The sequence below is a fragment of the Seriola lalandi genome, unplaced genomic scaffold (assembly GCF_002814215.2).
Source record: "Seriola lalandi dorsalis isolate HSWRI2012SDOR001 ecotype SW California unplaced genomic scaffold, Sedor1 jcf7180002054782, whole genome shotgun sequence".
In the NCBI taxonomy this organism is placed as follows: domain Eukaryota; kingdom Metazoa; phylum Chordata; class Actinopteri; order Carangiformes; family Carangidae; genus Seriola; species Seriola lalandi.
In genome coordinates this window covers 362,059-378,597 of record NW_019525335.1, presented here as the reverse complement: position 1 = coordinate 378,597, position 16,539 = coordinate 362,059, and the positions used below count along the sequence as shown (strand labels likewise).

The 16,539-nt window shown below is 40.0% G+C and overlaps 1 protein-coding gene across 1 annotated transcript; it reads right to left on the bottom strand.

The window, feature by feature from the left end:
- Nucleotides 1-1,914: 1,914 nt before the first annotated feature.
- On the bottom strand, nt 1,915-14,105 carry LOC111669214 (soluble guanylate cyclase 88E-like). The gene is made up of 17 exons (XM_023425477.2): nt 14,047-14,105; nt 13,608-13,785; nt 12,869-13,001; nt 12,148-12,322; nt 10,933-11,024; nt 9,936-10,193; nt 9,653-9,797; nt 8,912-9,037; nt 8,576-8,696; nt 7,300-7,429; nt 6,721-6,867; nt 6,319-6,465; nt 5,791-5,947; nt 4,695-4,804; nt 4,133-4,222; nt 3,693-3,811; nt 1,915-3,212 (listed from the first exon to the last, which is right to left on the bottom strand). Exons 2-17 carry the CDS (start codon nt 13,733-13,735, stop codon nt 2,843-2,845), a joined length of 2,448 nt encoding a protein of 815 aa, XP_023281245.1. The 5' UTR covers nt 13,736-13,785; nt 14,047-14,105; the 3' UTR covers nt 1,915-2,842.
- Between the last annotated feature and the right edge of the window lie 2,434 nt (nt 14,106-16,539).

Genomic DNA, 16,539 nt, shown 5'->3' with positions numbered 1-16,539 from the left:
CATTCTTAAACGTCTGCCATATTTTCTTATTTTTAACACTTTTTATCTTCATGCTTTGAGGTTTTGCCTTACATCTTGTTGGTTTTTTAAAACATGGTCATAAACTAATTATACCTCATTTTTTTGTAGTTGAATTGACAAACATTGCACTTTGTCCCTGATGAATAATTTATCATAGTGAAAAATACACTTCATAAAGTAATTCCCTTTTAGAGTGGTGAGGTTGATTGTAGTCACAGCGCAGGCTAATAAAAACTGAAGGCCGATATCAATCTTATGAATGAAGCTTTGTTTGAGCTGGTTGACATAAAACTTGTCAAGCTCCCTAAAGTCTAATCTGAGTGAGTGAAATATAAACACAGATGAGGGTAATGTAGGATATAACCCAGAGAAACCAGTATTGAGCCTGGTATTGTTAAGAACAGAGCGATCAGTCTTGGCAGCTACAGCCAACATGTCTGCCAGTCTGAAGTCATGAATTCGGTGATTCATTTAGAATCAGGAAGTGTCTCCTGATTTAAAAAGCTGCGTGTTTATCTGTAGGTTAATCTGAATGGCAACCAGCTGTGCTGAAGGGCTGTTGGCTGAAGCTCAGGCCATTCAAAAAGACCCGTCCAATGAACACTCGTAAATGTTAATTGTTGTCAGATGTTGGGTTAAAGGTCTCGCTGAGACCCAGCTGGAGTAAGAGGAGTGCCTGGACAGGATACCAGCCCACCAGAGTGCAGTGAAGACTGAGACACACCTGCCTCTTTGTTTTGTCTCCCCCCTCAGCCCTTCTGCAAGAAATTAACTTGAGTAAAGTCATGGTAAACTTTGTAACTGCAGAATGAGGTCTGTCACCGTGGCAACAGACAGGAAGTAGTGCTTAAGCGGTTTCCTGATGGCTTCCTCTTTATCATGTAATGACATCTCACAAGGAAACATCAGCAGAGAGCACTCAGCTGAATATCCGTGTGTGTGTGTGTGCATGCTTGCATGTGTTTGTGCGAGATAGCACACTCGTCCTGAAATGAGCTCTTACCTGCCTCACCTTGGTACCGTACACAGCTTACGCATTTGCCTCTTTTGGTTATGAGATAATAAGAGGAACTTCAATTATGTCACTTATCATTCATTAAAAGATCACACAGACCTTTCAGCTTCTAACCTTACTCACTCACTCACTCACACACACACACACACACACACACACACACACACACACACAGTCACTCATATAATGGCAGTGTGTTATCACCAGATGACTAAGACAGGAATAACCGACCTCATAACCACTGAGGTCAGGGAATTTGCGCCTGAAGATTTGGAGCCTGAATTGGATGGAGGATTTGGTGAGCTTAGTTGCTTTCTGCGCTTGTGGTGTCTTTCCGCTCGCAGCATTACAAGATAGATTGTGAGCACAGATCAAGATGAACAGATGCTGGTTCAGAGGAGGCCAGATATTTAATTTGATCAGACTGTAGCTAACAGGGATTCATTTTCTTCCTGTGGCATGATCAGATATAAAACCCTTCCATCTCACTTTTTTTTTTTTTTTTTTTTAGAAATGAAGAACCTCATGGATCCAGAAATTAACTCACATATTGTTCTCAGTCCTTGCTTCTATTAACTAATTAATTTATTCATTAACTTGTGGTTATCCTATCACCTCCTAGTGGCTGTTAAAAGGCATGGCAGCGTAAACAGATGACACCGAGCCAGGCTCGTTCACTCATCCTCTCTGCAGTTCTGGGGAACTGTGTGGGCTGCTATCTGTGACAATGTGGTGCTTTTTCTTAATTTTTCTGTGGTAACACAGGTCTCAAGCCCAAAAACAGGTGAATTTTGGTTACACCTGTTGTTTTTTGAAACCACCAACCATGTTAACCAGTAGTGTTATGGCCTAATTACAAACAATGAAAACTTGACAGCTTTAGTGGCTGTACATACAGTTTTATATACATAAACACTATCATACAGCGGAACAAATGCAGTCACTTACATACAGAAAGTCCCAGAACTCATTAAGACAATGTTGTGAAGGTCTTGCCAAATGCCTAATGAATTACCATACGCCTAGTTTAAACAAAATAAAATACAACCTCTGACGATGTCTACTCTCAGTGAATTAAAATGAAGCAGCCATAGAATTTGTTGGGTTGTTTTTTGTTTATGTGGAGACTCTTGCCTCAGTTAGATACCATGTAAGCCCTGTCACAAAATGGCCTACTTTAATTTTCCAAAACATCCTGTAATTTGTTGTCATTATACGTTTGAACATAATTCCTTTAGCAGTAATAGCAGATACTCCATGGTTTGCTCATAGAACTGTAAAATAATACAGCAAATAGCATAAAGAAAATCAGAAATACACTCATTGTCCTGGCTGTCATTACCTGTAGTAAGATTTTGAAGTTCTCTGTTTCACTGTGCGTGTGTTGTTTGTGTGTAGAGGACGGTGTACTTCCTTTTTTTCGACATAAGGAAGGCATGTTATGAAACCTGTAAATTTGCAGTACTCATATAGGTGATATAACTGATCTTTAAAAAAGTACTTAGTCAGTTTCTATACCAGTCAAATGCTTCGTCGCAGGAAATCAATGAAACAAAGAGACAAAATGCAGGTTTTCTGTGTGTTGGTCTTTAGTTTAAGTTGCCAGAAAACTTATTTTACTCAAAAGGTCACAAAATCCTACATCTGTCACAACCCCTTGACATGCAGTGGCATTCAAAATGCAGGTCGTCTGTGACCATAAATGATGAAAACGTTGAAATGCCTGCTCTGTCTTGCCCCCGATTAAACTTCACAGCCTTGTCACATGTCAGCGCTGTCTTGTATTCCTACACTCTGACCTTGCTCTCACAGAATGGAGCAGGAAGCGCTGCGTATGGGCAGATTGGCGGGCAGCTTAGCGTACTGCTGCCTGAAGCTGTTTCTCTTGCTGTTGAGTAAAGGACCTGGGTTCTCCAGCCCATCAGCGGGCGGCGAGTACTCCGGCATTGTGTCTCCTGGGGGCACATCCAACTTGGCCCCCTTGTTGTTCTTAGTCTTTTTGGCTTTCTCCTTCTCCTGAGGCTCGGTTGAAATAGCGGGGGGCTCGTTAGTGGCCTCTGGTGGGGGCAGGGTGTCCAGGGGGAGGTCGCTGGGGCTTGGCTTCCCTTCCGCTTGCTCATCGCTGCCGGTGATGTGGAGGTTGGAGGCCATGCGCTTCGCATCGGTGCTTGTGGAACTAGTGCAATTAGACATGGGTTGAATTCACAGTGATTCACACCTGGACATGTTACACCTGTCACTATGTTGTCTGAAATAATTACATTTGTCCCCAGGGATTATAGTTGTAAAGATTTTAGTCTGTGAGATAAACTGCACTGGAAACAAGTGGAATTGTCTTATCAAATAGTTCATTTCTTGTTTTATGAAAAACAAGTCTCTTGATATTAGACTAAATTATTAAAAGGGATATTTTCTGCAGTGCTGTGTTGCCTGTTTTGTCTCGTGAATTTTTGTGCTGACATCTAAGTGAAATTTTAGTTTTTGGTAGTCAGCAAGACTAACATACAAAAGTGCTTTTCAGTTTGCTTCCTGTCTGGTGCTGCAGGGAGCAATGAGCACAGCTCTGACTGAATCAACAGGGGGCATACTGAGTCCACACTGTGCACGGAGGAAAAGTGATTCTTTGGTGCAGACTGCTCTCCTTTTGTCCACTCACCCATTAGAGCTCTTGTCCTCAGAGTCTTTCTGCTCACTGCTGTAGCGCAGCTCTGCCGGGGTCTTGAACGATAGATCTTTCTTTCCTTTCAGCCAGTAGGTTTTCATGTAGCCTTTACCCTGTATGAAATTAAGCAGATAAAGGGGTCTGAATAAAAAAAATGCTGTGTATACATGTTGGAAAGAACATTTCATCTAAAATCAGGAATAAAACACTAGGACAGTCTACCAGCTAAGGCAGGTGTCACATTTTTCAAATGATACACCTCATCTTCGAATAAAGTATTGCAGCTACAAGACTGACAAAACCTGATATGTAAAGTATTAATCATTATGTCTATCTCAATCAGTGGACGGTGCATAAGAGATGCCATAATTTGCTGTTAAATTGACAGAGACTAGGAAAAAGGAACCTGTAAATTTCTGATATTAACCTCTCACCTTTACAAAGATTTTGCCCCTTTCCTCAATGATGTAGGGCTCATGTTCCAGATGGTCTTTGGTGGTCTGACTGATGTGTATCTGCATGCCCTGCTCAGACAGACGCGCACACAGAAAAACTACTGCTAAAGCTAGAGTATTGAAATACAGGCTACACTGGTATTGAAACCTTTTCAAATCATCAAAGGGAAGCTCACTGGACTCTAAAAGGAGAGTTAATTCAGAGTGTTCTTCCTTTATGGGAATGTATAGTAAGAGAATTAAGCCTCCACAGACTGTGTCCGTTTCAATTTTTTTCATAGAATGAATTTCCCACACAACATGACATTACCTTCTATTACTGTAAGTAATGAAAAGCAAATGAAGTGATTAGCCTGTTGCATTAACTTAAAGACACCATGCATAGTGGCATCATTAAACAGAAAATGGTTTTCTATAGTAATCAGACATGAATTTGACTGAGGGAAATCATGAATGTTATTGCAGTTATTTATACTATTGCCGTGGGTTAATTAGCACATTTGGCTGGGCGCTGGGTTGTTAAATATGTTAGTGTAGTCACCACTCCATTGCTCTCCATCCTTGAGGCTGTGTTCACAGTGTCGCCAAACAGACAGTAGCGAGGCATTTTCAGACCTACGACGCCAGCCACCACCATACCTGAGTGAATACCTGGGAGGGAGAGGGAAAACACTTTATGGAACCAAACAGGAGCTGATTTATTCCTCAACTGCCTGAATCCATGTCTTATTGCCTTTGCCGATTGGTTTTCATTTAGTTATTTAGCTTGCATTCATCACTTTTCATCAACATTTCATATTCCAAGGTTGTCATCATCAGCCAATTGCGGCCACAGCAAGAGTCAAAACTTCAGCCTGCAGAAAATAAACCTTTTGTCCTGTATTTAGAGTGGAAAATTCAATTAAATGATTTAATTCACAAGCTGAACTTTGCCTAGAAAATTAGTTAACAAAACCATAATATATTTATATGGGAGTCGGTTTGTTGACTGTTATAAATGACCCATCACAGTCGTGACTGAAAATTTTTCCTGCCATTGAAAACATCAACAGGAAAGCAACATTTAGTTTTGAGACTGGTGATCTGTCAAGGGTCTACCATGCTGTCTTCTACCCCAATGCATGCTGGGATATGCAGACCCTGATATAAGTGGTTTACAGAAAAGATGAATCATTTAATGCTCATTTAATTCAAATTGTTTAGTTGCTTCCAGATGGTTGTTGAGCTCAAGATTTCAGGTAGAACAATTTTACAAACTTTAGGAATATACAAATACAACACAATATGAACATGATCCTTTTTGGGAAGATCCTCTTAGGGCAGTGTCAACGTCAGTGCAGTGACCCCTTGTGACAGCAGGGGAATCAGTGTCTTGATCTGTTTAATTTCCCTGAGTCCTCTGCTTGGTTAAAGAAAAATCCTTTTATTGTACTTCAAAATCTTAAAATCATATTTTTGGGGCTGTTACGTAAAAGTGGAAAAGTTAATGAGTGGACAAAAACCTCAACCTGACAGTAACTGAAGTTCAAGGATGAGCTCTGTATACACAGTAACAGTCAAACCCCAAAACATCAAAAATAATCTGGCCGCCTTATCACGACTGAGCCACTAAAGCACCAGACAGTTGCACCGCTCACCGACTCTGATCTGGATGTTATCCCCAGTGGAGGGGTCTTTAAGGTGGTCGATGGAGCTCAGCATATCCAGAGCCATGTCACAGATGTGGTGCGCGTGAAAGGTGGTCTTGTTGGGCACGCCCGCCACCACCATGTAGGCATCACGGATCGTCTCCACCTGGACAGAAAGGAGAGTGATGAATAGGAAGTTTTGACTTGTTTTCACTATGAAAGGTATCACCTCATGTATGGCTCACAGCCTCATGGCTCCACTTTTTTCCCTGTCGTGTGCAGCTCCTCAGCCAGGCTGAAGCCCATCAGAATGTGTATTTTCTTTGCATTAATTTGAATAAATTCCAGTGGAATTGCACTCCACCAGAAAAAGGCCAAATGTTAAGATGAACATCAGCTATTGTTTTATATTCCAAAAATATCTGTAGTATGCTTCAAAAACAGACCCATTTAAGAATGTCAAAGATACAGCTGAAAATATAGACGATAGTTGAAAATCATGCAGCTGGGTGTGTAGCTTTCTTGTAGCTTTCTTACTTTGTAGACGTTGTGCTTCTCACTGAGTGTGTCAAAGACAATGTAGATCTCATTGAGCATGTCCACCACCTGCATGGGTGTAATGTGGATGCAGATCTCATTAAACTTGACCACGTCGCTAAACAGGATGGTCACATCTGGGAAGACCTGGGACACAAACACACACGCATTAAGTTATAATATTTTCACAGGTATACTCACTGTGACTCTGGACATGTTTGTCACCCACCTGTTCCTTGAATCATCATTTAGATGTTTGTTATTGTTGTAGTTTGATGTTTTTTGGGATAGTTTATACTGATATAATTTTATTATTAATTATAATTCCCTGAACCTGATGCTCTGATATTTTGTGGTTTTGGAGTACCACTATCCTTGTTAACAAAAAACACTGGCTTGTACCTGGCATGTCTCCAGTGCAGTGATCCCCTTCCTGAGGCGGTCGGCCACAGCTTTAGGGATCATGGCATACAGCAACGAATCTCCTCTCTTCTTCTCTTCGTCCAGCTTCTTGATGATTTCCTGCAGCTGGGCATATTTTTGTTGCTCCTACAGGATTAAAAATGGGACACAGGACACTACAGTTACAGTCTCACCTCTCTTAAAGCTAAAAAAAAAAAAAAAATCCCTCTCTGGCTTCTCTAATCCTTTTAATCCACATCTCTCCTGCATGACTGAAGTGGATTTAATGGGTGAAATCAATATGGGAACAGAGCTTTCACCTGAGCTCACCTGGTCCAACTGCTTCATAGAGAAGACTGACAGTTCTTATACTGCATGCAGTGTATCATATAATGACCTCTGTTTTTGAATCATATGTCTATTATAACAATACATTTTATGAGAAAAAAATTAACCACCCTCAAACTGCCCTCCTGGTCCATGAGTTTGTACAATTGAGTTCCTCCTGTTGAACACAATCGAGCTTTGTTAATATGATGCTCTATGTCTGGAGACTAAGGATTCAGGGTTTTCCTTCACCTGATCGAGGGCCAGCTGGAGCTCAGCCGATTGCTGTGTCCCAGCCAAAATCAGCTCTCTGCTGGAGTCATGCAGGTTCAGATCATTCACGTATACACCCATCTTTATCATGTCCTCCACTGTCTCTATACTGCAAGAATAAAGAGAAGAAATGAAGATAGAACTGTGTGTAAAAAATGAAAAGAAAGCAAGAGGGTGAAAATTAACCAACCAAACTGGTGCCCAAAAGTTCACTCTGTAACCCTCTGATTTCAGTGATTTTAAAACATAGCAGTATATTTAGTATTGAATAAGTAAGGTGTCACAACACACAGAAGAAGGCCAGGGTAGTGCATGGACATTATTTTAGGAACAAAGTGATCTGCTGCCTTGTTTTTACCCTAAATGAACAAATAAAGGCTGATACTTAAAATGACTCGAAAATACTGTTCTCATATTGTTTATTTCTGATTATTACATGTTACAATGTCTTTTTGAAGATGGTGTTAATGAAAACTTCTCTTGTATGTGTTTCACGACAAAAGGCTGCAAAGAAAACTGAATTGCTAAAAATGTTTGGGTGTGAAACATATGGAGGAAGTGCTGAATTTCATTAATATTCACAGAAAAGGAAGGCTTCTTACTTAAATGTATTTAAAAAAACGGGAAATTAGAAATATACAGAACAGTATGCCTATCTCTAATAATAGCCTACCTCAAACAAAAGTGAGGTCACAGCTCACAGTTTGAGCATAACAGTAGCACTTAGCATTGATTTAAATGTAATCTTTCCACAGATTAGATTGTTGTGTGCATGATAATTAGTGTTTTAAAACTCCTCAAAAAAATTGGACCCATCTGAAGTGGAAAGCCTATCTGAACCCTGCATACATACATATTTTATTCTAAAAAGACCAAGGTGACCCGAGGACAGTCAGACCTGTTTCAAAATAGATAACCCAATTCAAAATGCAGTTGATTCAGATGACACTAATGAAGGATGGACACAATGACACCGGCAGCAGCACAATGTGTCACCTATTAACAAGCAGCAGTGCTTGAAAAAGGCAGGAATCCTGTTTTTTTTTTTTCCTCTACTTCACAGTCCACACCAATGTTTCACCTTAAAAACAACTTCTTCCTACAATGATTATGGTGCAACACAAGATATAACTGAATAATAATAAACAACCAAATATAATTTGGACTGAGCGCGACTCTAGTGCCAAATACTGAAAACCTCCCATCCTGAGTCAACACCATTAACACATAGTCAAACAATAGACTGTGGTCTCACATTGGTGTCCCCAGGAAGATGAGAGAGTCCCACTGGGGGACATACTTCATCTGGCCCTTCAGATGGAGAGGCTTCTTAGGAGGCTCCCGCATATCCTCAAAGATTGTCTCACTGCACTTCCCTGAGAATAATAATGAAAGAAAGGTTACTGACATTGAGGCAATACAAAGCATGCGATCAGGAAGTGAAGTTAGATATTCAGTATTTAAATATGAAAGACAATAGGATGTACTGTAGGTTGGACACAGTTGACCCCTTGGATGCCTCCAGAAATACAAACTAACTAGCAAACGATCAGATACTGTTTACAAAGGTTAAAGTGTAAAATGTTCTGACCGGTGACAGTCTGGAACGCCAGCAGTTCAATATCCTCCCCTCCAGAATTGGCAGAGCTGTTGTATTGGGTGAGAGCGCTGCTGTATTCTTGGTCCGTGCCCTTCATCTCTTCCACTGCCTTTGGCTCTGGATGGAGGGAGAGCAGCAGGAACGGTGAGAGGACAGAAGACCAGATGAACCAGAATATGTGTTAACCATGTGAGTTAAAAAGGGCATGGATGTGTGAAGGCAGCGCAGGGAATTACAATCACACACTTAGGCAGCAGCAGAGTAGCAATGTTCAACAAGAGGACATATGTAAAATTCATCACAGCATTATACATTCTGTACTTGTGCATTCTGGATTATGTCCAAATCAAAATTAGTTTAATTTGTACACATAACATTAACATAGAAATTGTGACTGTCATATCCTCTTGAAGTAATTACATCTTTAGCAAACTGCTTTCAATTAAATTCCTGACATGCAAAACCTATTGTAGTTAAATAAGCTTTAGCCAGATCTGTTCACTGTTGTTAAATGAACAATACTGGTCTGGCCCATCAGTCAGTTTGATATTCTTTTCTGCATGAATATATTATAAATATTGTATTTAGCTTTGTCCGGGTACAGTAACCTTGAACAAAGATGAGGGAGTTAATTGATGGACATTTTGTGATCCCATCCATTTGAAATGAACCCCGTATTATACAATTTGCATTTGAATTGAAAAATAATGATTGAAATGGAAAGACTGGTACCTCTTTCTTCTTCCCTCTTTGCTTTCTCGCTCTCTTCCTTTTCTTCTGGCTCTTCTTTGCTGAGTTTGGGGATGTTGACCTTCTGCTTGCTCTCCACCACTGCTTTGGACAACAGCTCAAACACATTGTTCAAATGGGTGTAGATCTGATCAGAGAAAGCAGAAAGATTTTTGTGGCATAAGGCAGTATTTCTTTTAGCAAGGCAAAGATTTTGGTCACATGAGAAGTTTACCATACGATAGAAATATGAAAAAAAAAAAGATTGGACAACTTCTGAACTCACATTATCCCAGCTGAACTCCAGCATGGGTCTGACCAGAGTGAACTCTTCATTGACCTTCTTGCCCTGGAGGTCAGAGAAGACCTCCTTGAGGCCGTCGCCAATGCGGTACATGGTCATGTCGCGGCGGAAGATGACACTGAAGGGGAACATGTCAAAAAAGATACCTCGCTTCATTGGCAGCTTCTCGTAGCTCGGTGCTGTCTTCTGCTGGGGCATGCGGTGCTTGAAGGCTGCATTGTCAAAGTTCATCTTATAAACCTGGACGAGTAGGGAAGAGTTAATGGAATCTCTGAAATATAAGTTGGATAGTGTAAATATTTTTGGGATAGGAGGTTTGGGATATTAAACTGCAACTTTGAACTTTTGAAAATAGTTAACAAGCTAATCTCTAATGGAAATAAATGTTAAAGTTGAAAAGCCCTTTGAAGAGTTTAGTCGAATAAATCTATTTATGAACAACTTTATTAGCATTAACAACTAAAGACTTATTAGATTGTCATAGTGAAGAAACCCTTTAGTAATAAATTTCCTGGTGGGACATTATAGATTGAGAAATTTATGACCCAGTAATATTAACTTTAACAAGTCATTTATAAAGGGTCATTGGTTTGCAACATTATAATAACAAGTCAATAAGTCTGTAGTTAAACTGGTTAATGAACCACTTATCTGGAATTGAAGCATTTAGTGGTTCATCATTTTGATTTGGATAATGATTATGTGACGAACTAAGACGGATGCTAGACAGAACTGAAGGTATACAGGGTTGAACATTTCATATTTTGTCCTGCTGTAAATTCTGAGTTTACCCAGAGTCCCAGGCCAATAAACACTTATCTCCATCCAATAAACACTTACTGTTCGAGTGTAAACAAGAACTGCGTCTGGAGTCTCATTGAAGGTGATGGAATAATTTCCATGCTGATAGAACTGACACAGGGTCAAGGTCAGATGCTCAACAGCTCAACTAATACTTGACCTGAGCTTGAGTACGTACCACATATGTCATTTTTTCTGTCTCTTCTTTAGATAGGATTTCCACTTCGATATCTGTGTTGTAGAATTGTCGTCCCACTTGAGAGAGCTGCCCTGCAGGAGACAATAACACACAGTGGTCATGAATGTGTAGAGGTCAACTTTGCTTAAAAGGAATTCAGTCAAAATGGGTTTGTGTAAGGTTAATTTCAGAGCAAACTGCGATGCTAAGTAGAATAACTGTTTCATTTTGAGTCGGTGACTTTGTCTGGATAGATTACCCTTGTCTGATGGCGTGACGGCTGCTTTGTCCCCATCAGCCAAGTCATTTGTTTTACTTCTCAACAAAGGATACTGTACACTTACTCCACATTATACAGATATACACATCTGCCTGTCTTCACTAAACGATACTAATATTTTTTTAAAGGAGGGAATAAAATAGCAAACAAAACAAAAAAAGGTCAATGTCATATCTGATATTTAAGTGTTATTTAATATTCCAAGTTAAGACAATTAAAACCAAATGCAATTAGCTCAAAACATATGGTACAATAAAGTTCCTCCTTTGTAAAGCACAATCTAGTGTTGTCAATGTGTTTTCTTTAACCTTTCACTTTGCTATAGGTTTCAGTTGATTTAACTACAGCTTGTACATTTATTTTCACAGACTAGATAATTGTTAAATCGTCCATCACAGTGGCCATAATTTTACTTTTATATTATCACTTTTTCATTTGTGGTAAAGCAGCTGAGAGTTCACAGTGCATTAAAACTCAATCAAAATTTTGATTAAAAAGATATGTTGTTCACTTTGCATTGTCTATATCAAGCAAGTTTCAGTTCTCTGGAAAGTTTTATTTTCGTACCGTAATGAAAGAGGATCTGTACCTTCCTGGAAGGTAAGAAAAACATATTAAATCATCTGATACACTGAGGCATGTTGGAAAGTACTCCTGTAATATTAGGTATCCCTAATTTGTAGTAAATGAGGTAAAACTAGCAAAAACACACTGTAATTGTTAAGTCATGTTTTTTTTACAATACTTAATCATATTGAGGTTCACATGAGGGCTTAGCCTATCCCAGCATGCAATGGGCAGAAAACCCACACAAATTCAAAAGGGGAAGATGTAAACTCTACAGGGAGGTTTGAGGTTGGGGTTCAGATCCAGTTTCATATAACTGTGGTAACTGGTTTAACACCCAGTGTTTCCCCCGATGTAATTCTTGTTACCTTTGACAAACTGGGTGAAGCCCTTGCGGGTGCTGCGGTAGTGCAGCGTGAGGCTCGTTTCGCACTCCTCCTCCACACAGAAACTCGGCGGCTGCACCTTAGGGAAGGAGAAGCGAAAGTACTCATGCAGATTGTCCAGCTCGTTGATGAAGTCTCGCACATTTCGCCCCAACACCTGGAAAAGATGTAGGACAGGGATATTTATACAGAATAAAAACAGTTTATATAATAACAAAGAGAATTTTTATGTTGCCAGAATACTTGGTAGTTATGGTAATAGTTTAAAGTCTATTTTAATTTCACCTTTAAACCCAATACATGGACACACACATACAACATGCAGCATATGCAGTATCTATATCCATGCATAGTGGACATAAGCAGGGAAGTATTTTTATTACTACTTGTTCATGTTTCACTTTGAGTGAATATATGAAACCTTTACTTCCCCTTAAGAAATTTCACTTGCATTAATATTTTTGAAAGGATTGGTTTTTACAGTTTCTGGTAAGCTATATATTTAGAGGCACAGAACCATTTCTTATTGCATTGATTCAGAAATGTGAAACATACTACTTCCCATCTGCCAGAGGGCATTTTCCTGGGAAATACCAAATAACCAGATGAGACAGGCATGCATTGAATCACTAATATATTACCAATCATATTAAATCAGTCTGAGGAAATATATTTTTGCTGGGAGGGAGGATCAATAGATCACCTTCAGGATCCGCTCATATCCGTAGTTTCCAATCCTCTTCACCATATAAACCCCAAAGGCATACATCAGCTCATCGTGGGTTTTTCCCAGAACCTCACCTGCTGCCTTTGCCAACCGAAGGATTAGGTTGTCACTGTAAGAAAAAGAGTTATTAATTGATTTTATTCTTGAGTTATTTTGCTTAGCTGCTACTTGGCCCAGAGAGATTTAGCTTTTCTGCAGAGACATTATCAAAAAAGAAAACTCAAAATAGCTAGAATCAACCAAAATCAAATGCAGGGGTGAACACAACATCATAAAGTCTCTAAACAGTCTCTAAAGAGTAAAAAAAAAAAGAACTGAACATTACTGTGTTAAAATGTATTACATTGTACATTGTGCTCACCTTGTCATAGTTAACTACATCAACACTCACTAGTCAGAAGCTGCAGGCTAAATGTGTTAGATTCCTGAATATAGCTTAGTCCCACCAAAGCAAACATGCAAAATATTTCTTGAATGAGACTGGTGACACATTTGATGTAATATTTTCAGGTTTCATTGTGGTATATTTGAATTTTCCAATTGTTTAAGCACTGCAAGGTTGCTGTGCTATATTTGTATGTTATTACAGTTTTCAATATATATGTGGTGAGTCTTTTGCCAAAAAATACAATATGTTGCTGTTCAAGCATTGAAAACCAAACGTTTTAGAGGTTTGTCCTGAGTATAATGAAAAAACAACAAAAAAACAACCTACTTGTACATCTGATGTCTGACAAACTTGAGGTGGGGTATCTCCGCTCGGTTCTCGATCAGTCTCCACACATCCTCTCCGTAGGATTCGTTAATGTAATCGTTCACTGCTTCCAAATACAGGCCGTACATCTTCAGAGGGTTGGGAAACCTCCAGACTGCTGCCCAAGTTAACTGCTTAACTGAGGTGAGACCAGGGGAGAAATTACATATTTGAAATTCAGGCAGTGCAGTTGTCTTTGTTGGGGTCAGCAGTTTAAAATATGACTGATGAGAAAATTTCTGAAAAATCATTCTTCCTTGAGACTATAGACCTTTGGGGCTGTCTTCTAATAAGACTAAAAGAGGACATTTGCTTGTTTTAAAATTTTCTGGGCTAGCAGCACATTTAATGGCATTACTATTCAGTCCACCTGTTTGCAGTGAAGGAAATAGTCTTTTACCTGCGTCACACACAACCTCATGAAACCTCAGGTAACCTCCTCAGACACAAGCTACATCTAAGAAAAGAGCAATGTTCTCAGTAAAGGCAATTGTAGCAGTGAGTGTGCATGTCTGCTGCTGTCTCGTACTAGAATCACTGTAAAATTTCACCACTATGGCAAATACAAAATACTGAAAAAACATAACAGTGAACTCGAGTATCATGTAATCCTCCCACCCCATCAGTTAACTACAGTAAAAGACATAAAAATAAAATTGAACCGAAACGATTTTAAAAAAAGGATGAAATGATGAAAAGAGAAGCCCCCTTACCTGCAGTCCCTCACTGCTGTGTTATCCTGGGCTCCAACTGTGCCAACCAGTGCCACAGCTATCGCTCCCTGCTGAGGGTTTCCACCTGCAGCTGACATGTGCGCTCTCCCCTTACACTTGCCTGTCAGGTCAATAGGTGACCTGGGCTAAAATAGCAGCACCAAGGCATGTTTGTGGCAGGTAGCAAAGAAAGGGCTAAAAGAAAAATGTTTTACAGAATCTCAGCTGCATTGGCTGGCAGACATACTGGGTCTAATTTGTCAGGTATTTGTATGGAGATGAAGTCTGTGGGTGGCTGTTACTTTATATAGGAATCCCTTATAAACCATTTAGTTTCTGTTATGTAAAACCGAGCACACAGTGTGAGGCTCATTATCCGAAATTAGCCCGCACTCTTTTCCAACAACTCATTAGGGCTACCAGGTTTCTTGACTAATTACTTCAAATTTGCATAATTACGGTCAGGTGCACGTTAAACTGACATTGCATTGTGTTGAGATCGCCATTTGAAAGGTTTGGTTTTGTTCGTTGCCTTGTGAAGTGAAACTTAATAAACCCTTTCAAAACATTCAGGCCCCCTGTTAAGGCTGCCATTATCTGTCGCCAATCAGTGGAGGTTGACAAACATTTGTGTTTTGACTCATATCATGATGTCTGTTTTGACCTACACAAACTACTTGTGCGTTTTAAAAGAATATTTTTTTAATTAAAGAACCTGGCAGTTTTCTGACGAGAGAAGCTTTTTAATCAACTGTCATCTACTGTGGCTGATTGTCTTTAGGAGAGAATACAGAGAACCTGCAAATTCAAGGCAGACACTCACCACTTTTCTCAACATTTCCACTAGGGGGCACTGTTACAGCATCCTTGATTTATTACTGGTTTATCCAATGCTTCCACTAGGGGAAATTAGATTGAAAATTAATAGAAATGTGAGACTCTGGCCTTCTGGTGGCCAGACAGAGAAGATCAGGCATTCTGTCATTTTATGACATTTGTGGCCTTTAATATAGGTCCTGCTGCAATATATACAGATGTGATTCATTTCCTGCATAAAAAGACCAGATTTGGTCTTCAGCACTGAAAAATTACTCAACTTTTGCTCTTTTTTTTCATATTCAAATTTTGACCCGGAAGGTTAGGAGCCTCACACATATCATGTAAATGTTTAATTAAAAAAACACTTTGAGCCAGAATTACTTCATCCAGTCACCACTTTCCTCCTCACACCTACATTCCACCTGGGAACCAAAGGTGTGCCGACAGCTACTCTGTAATACCCGCTCTGAGTGATAATGAGCCGCTCTCAGTTCCATTGCTTGCGTCTCTGTTTGCTTCTTTTCTCCCACCATTTCCTTTCCATCCCCTGCATTTCCCCCTATTTGCCAGATGCTGCTGTCTGTCTTTAATGGCCTCTAGTGCAACTGTGCCACACATGGCCTGGGAGGTCCGCCACTGCCTCTTAGCCGGGGGAACAGAAGGAGATAACAATGTGCTGATGGTGCCAACCACAACTCCACACAGGTGCTGCAGGCATGACTCATATTCCTTTGCCCTGCCAATATTACACCCTGCCTTCCATCTTTCCCACAAAGAGAGAGGTGCTGCTGTTTCAAAAGGTGTCCATTCATGTCATTTTTCAAATGCTAACAGGGAGCCAAGGAACACCTCCCTCCCATTGTTTGATGTGAACAACACAAACACACACAAACACACATAGACACACTCTTGCACAAATGAGCACACAGCCCTATTTTCCTGTCCCTCCACCACACGTACAGGTGGTATCTTTTTCACTCTACTCATATGTTTCCTTTCTGTCCCTGCTTGTTATCTCTTAAAGGAGTTATCAGGCTCCGCCAGCCTAACAGAGGGATGATACAATCTCTGGGGAGTATCAGGGTCACTGGAGGAAACCATGCATAGTCGGGCCCGTTCAGCTCCAGCAAAAAGCAAGCGGCTGATATCATTTTCATATTGTCAAAGCAGGAAAAGAGCTCACCATTCAAACACGGGACATTGATTTAGCATCGGCACGAAGCACAAACAGGTTATTGGAGCATTTCGACTCAGTCAGACCGCAAAGTTATTGGGTGACAAATTCACACCATAAACAGGTTCTTATTGTTTACAGCCAGCAGCCCCTCCAGATAAAATTGTAAATCCCTTCAGTGTAGCAG

What these genes read in the sequence shown, in the direction of transcription:
- LOC111669214 (XM_023425477.2), bottom strand. Translation starts at nt 13,735, where the DNA reads ATGTACGGCCTGTATTTGGAAGCAGTGAACGATTACATTAACGAATCC. An exon ending in TGGAGTTCAGCTGGGATAAT is followed by an intron (nt 9,798 to 9,935) that starts GTGAGTTCAGAA and finishes TTCTCTGATCAG; the next exon opens with ATCTACACCCATTTGAACAA. An exon ending in AAAGAGGGAAGAAGAAAGAG is followed by an intron (nt 9,038 to 9,652) that starts GTACCAGTCTTT and finishes CCCTCCATCCAG; the next exon opens with AGCCAAAGGCAGTGGAAGAG.